The sequence below is a fragment of the Chrysochloris asiatica genome, unplaced genomic scaffold, assembly GCF_000296735.1.
Source record: "Chrysochloris asiatica unplaced genomic scaffold, ChrAsi1.0 scaffold00059, whole genome shotgun sequence".
Taxonomy (NCBI): domain Eukaryota; kingdom Metazoa; phylum Chordata; class Mammalia; order Afrosoricida; family Chrysochloridae; genus Chrysochloris; species Chrysochloris asiatica.
This window is the reverse complement of record NW_006408577.1, coordinates 4,857,951-4,861,595: the sequence shown is the minus strand read 5'-3', so window position 1 is coordinate 4,861,595 and position 3,645 is coordinate 4,857,951. Positions and strand designations below refer to the sequence as shown.

At 35.5% G+C, this 3,645-nt stretch overlaps 1 protein-coding gene across 1 annotated transcript in view; it reads right to left on the bottom strand.

Annotated features, from left to right (window-relative positions):
- DNAJC10 (DnaJ (Hsp40) homolog, subfamily C, member 10) overlaps positions 1–3,645 on the bottom strand; it is a 110,078-nt gene that overhangs the window by 71,862 nt on the left and 34,571 nt on the right. Inside the window, exon 15 of the mRNA XM_006864060.1 lies at positions 898–999. Within this exon, the coding sequence (XP_006864122.1) occupies positions 898–999 (102 nt within the window). The remainder of the gene's footprint in view (positions 1–897; positions 1,000–3,645) is intronic.

Below are 3,645 nucleotides of genomic sequence, written 5' to 3'. Positions count from 1 at the left end.
TAGAAAGCCTCATCTTTCTCCCGCAGAGCGGCTGGTAGTTTCGAACCGCTGACCTTAAGGTTCGCAGCCCGATTCGTAACCACTACGCTACCAGAGCTCATAAGAATGATAAATTTGGAAATGACCCTTCAATTTATAATGGAAAACCTATCATTTTCTTTTTCTTTATGACCACACAATACCTCCCTGAATATTACCTGCTCCAAATGCTGGCTTAACAAAATTTCAGCTATTTTGAACAGCTAATATTAACCAAGATGTTAGCTTCACCATGAAAGTGATTAAAATCAAACCAAAACAAAACACAATACTATTAATTTGGGAGAGGAGGAAGAGATGAGTAGGAAATAAAGTAAAATGGACATTAAATAGATAGGAAGCAACCAGAATGCTCATTTCTTTCTAGGAGGTCCCTGTTAACTATTTAAGTCAATCAAAGGGGGAAAACAAAGATACACAAATGTAGAACCTATCTGTGTTATTAAGTCAGCAGGTTAAGAATTAAGTTGTGCTGGCTTAAAGTGACCTGCCATAGGGTGGCAAGACTATCACAACCCACACATTTTCTAGATATCACTGGGATCACTCCTATGAAAAACAAATTCTGTGATGATTCCATCAGAGAAAACAGGGCAAGAGGAAGACAGGAGTTTATAATTTCATGTTATCAATAAACAGGTATTTTCACTATGTACAAGGTACAATAAAAGATAACAAATCACAGCCCTCGTTCTCAGTTGATAGTACAATATATAATAAAAAACTGAAAAACAACAAAATTAATTTTTTAAGTATAAAATAAAACATAAACCCAGCTACTAGGTATTGGTAAGTAGCCACACAAGTATACACATGAACACATGATTTATAGCCACAAGCTATAATAATTTAAAATACCTCTATGAATTCCAAGATCTGTTGAGCAGAATGATGCCCTTCATATTCATGAATGTTGGACTGGTTAAATACCACTGTTGTTGGATAAGCCTGGATGTTATACTGTTAGGAATGAGAATACAAAAGAAATATTTTCTTATTTTACCTAATTGTTGCAAGTTTATAACCAACTTGCCTTTATTTAAAACGAAACAAAAGAAAAATCCCAAAGAACAAAAACCCATTGCTAAATTGCTGTTGGTGACTGAAAAATTTTAGTCTGGAAAAATTTTAACAAAGGAAAGGCATTCATGATTGTACTGATGAATAAATGACCTTCATTTATGGTTATCCCATTGCCATGAAAACCATAGATATCAAACACTGAGAGGTTAAGCATGCTTGGTCCCTTTTAAATCTCTTGAACACAGCAGGAGTATGTGAAAAGAAGTTTATAACTCTTAAGGAGAATCTTTAAAAAGACCAAAACCAAACCATATTGTGGTTGTGTTGTTAAGTGCCTTCAAGTTGATTCTGACTCATAGAGACCCTGTGTAGAGTTTCCAAGGAGCAGCTGGTGGGCTACAACCCCCAACCCTATAGTTAGCAGTCCAGTGCTTACACGCTACACAAGGACTCCAAAATCCCTATTAGATACTCTAATTTTTCTAGAAGCAGAAGAAAATTATGGATATAGAAGAACAAGAAAAATAAGAAATTAGTAATTCAGGTATAGAAGGCGTATACCTTCTAAGTCAAAGACCACATGCTCTATGACTGTGGTCACTTTATATTCTAGGAATCAAGACAGTCTCTATGGTAACAAAATACTTAAATTTCCTTCTCAAAATCAGTTTGGGCACTGGCCCAGGAAGTATCTTTCTCAAATTTTTATTTAAAGAGTTGAGTCCTGGTATGGCATTCTGGGATAAGCACTGGATTGCTAGCCACAAAGTTGGTGATTCAAATCCACCAGCCACCCCAGGAAATGCTATACAGGGTCACTATGAGTACGTACAGACTCCAAAGCACTACATAACAATTTGTAAGAGTTATAAGGGATCTCTACCTGTTGACTAAGGATCCTGGCACAGTGGTTAAACATTTGGCTACTAAGGTTTGCAGTTTGAACCCACCAGTCACTCCAAGGGAGAAAAACATGGGTTTCCGTCTGTGAAGATTACAGCCTTGGAAACCCTATGGGGTAGTTCTGCTCTGTCCTATAGGGTTTCTAGAGTTGCAGTTCCCTTGACAACAGGTTAGGTTTTACCATGGATTAAGAAGCCCTGCTGGCACAACAGGTAAGTGATGAGCTGCTAACAGAAAGGCTGAGGTTAGTGGTTCTAACCCACCAGCAGCTTCCTGGGAGAAAAGACCCAGCAATCTACTCTCATCCCAGGAAACCCTCCGTGACACTAAGTCCTACAGGATTGCTGTGAATCGGAATTGACTTAATGGCAAATAGCATCTGTGGAGTTGCTGTAGGTGAATGTTGCATTTGTTAAATTGGTAAACACACATTTGCAAATAGAATCCTTGACTATGATTTAGAAATTTAAGTCTTTGACTAGAATTTAGAATAAACAGTGGAATCACCTTATCTATTGTAAAAAAAATGTGTGCAAATTCAGATCAATTGTGAAGATTAATAAAACAACTATAACTTTTAACAAGCACTTACTACATTTACTACACTCATTGAAATGTTAAGATGCTAAGTGACTTACACAAAGCCACCCAACTGATGAGTAGTGAATCTGGACCTCTAATCCAGGTGAATTTGAAACCAGTTTTAACAGTCTTATGCTTTACAAAATTAAGTATATATTTTTAATGAGTTGAGAGAAAAACTAGAATATGGGAAGAAATCAAATTAAGAAAATTATTATTTATCATATTAATGCTGCATCTTTGGCTGGCATTTCTTTTCAAGGTCACACAGAAGATACTCAAATACAACGTCCTGATTTATATGTTTATTCATTTTAAATGAAGTTTCACTTGTACTGAAGAGAAAATAATAACAAATACATATTTATCCCTTCTCCTATATTTAACAAAGGTGAACTTTTTTCATACTGGCAGATTTGTGAAGTTCTCTTAATAGCCCTTACTTGGTCCCATTTACCTCCTGGCCACATAGTAGGGGCAGCCAGTATTCTGAAATTAGTAGCTTTATTGATGTTTTTATACTTTGAGTACATGTGCATATATCCCTAAAGTACAAAACTATTGTTTTGAGTATTTAAATTTTTTCTGTAGTTTTATCATACTCTGTATATTATTCTGCAACTTGCATTTTTATATTATGTTTTATTTGTAGAATTTAGCAATGTTGGTGATGATGAATCTAGTATTAAATGCTCTGTAATATTCTACTGTGTGGCTGGAGCATAATTTATATACATTTAGTATTGTAAGAGGAATCCTGGTGTGGTGCTGCAGGATAATGCACTGGACTGCAAAGTCTGTTTGAACCACAAGGTCGGCAGTTCAAACCCACCAGCTGCTCCCTGGAAATCCTAGACAGGGTTGCTATGAATTGAAATAGACTTGACAGCACTTAATAATAACAACAACTATTGTAAGAATTCTGTTTTATGAAATGTCAATAACCTTTCCTAATTTTTTTGGTGTTGAAACATTGATCCGTGATCTTTAACTATTCTAGACACTAATGTGTTGCCAGTTATCTGTGCCATAAATACTTCCTCAGTTTGTTTTACTTTATAGTATCTCCATCTTTGTTATATATATATATTATAATAT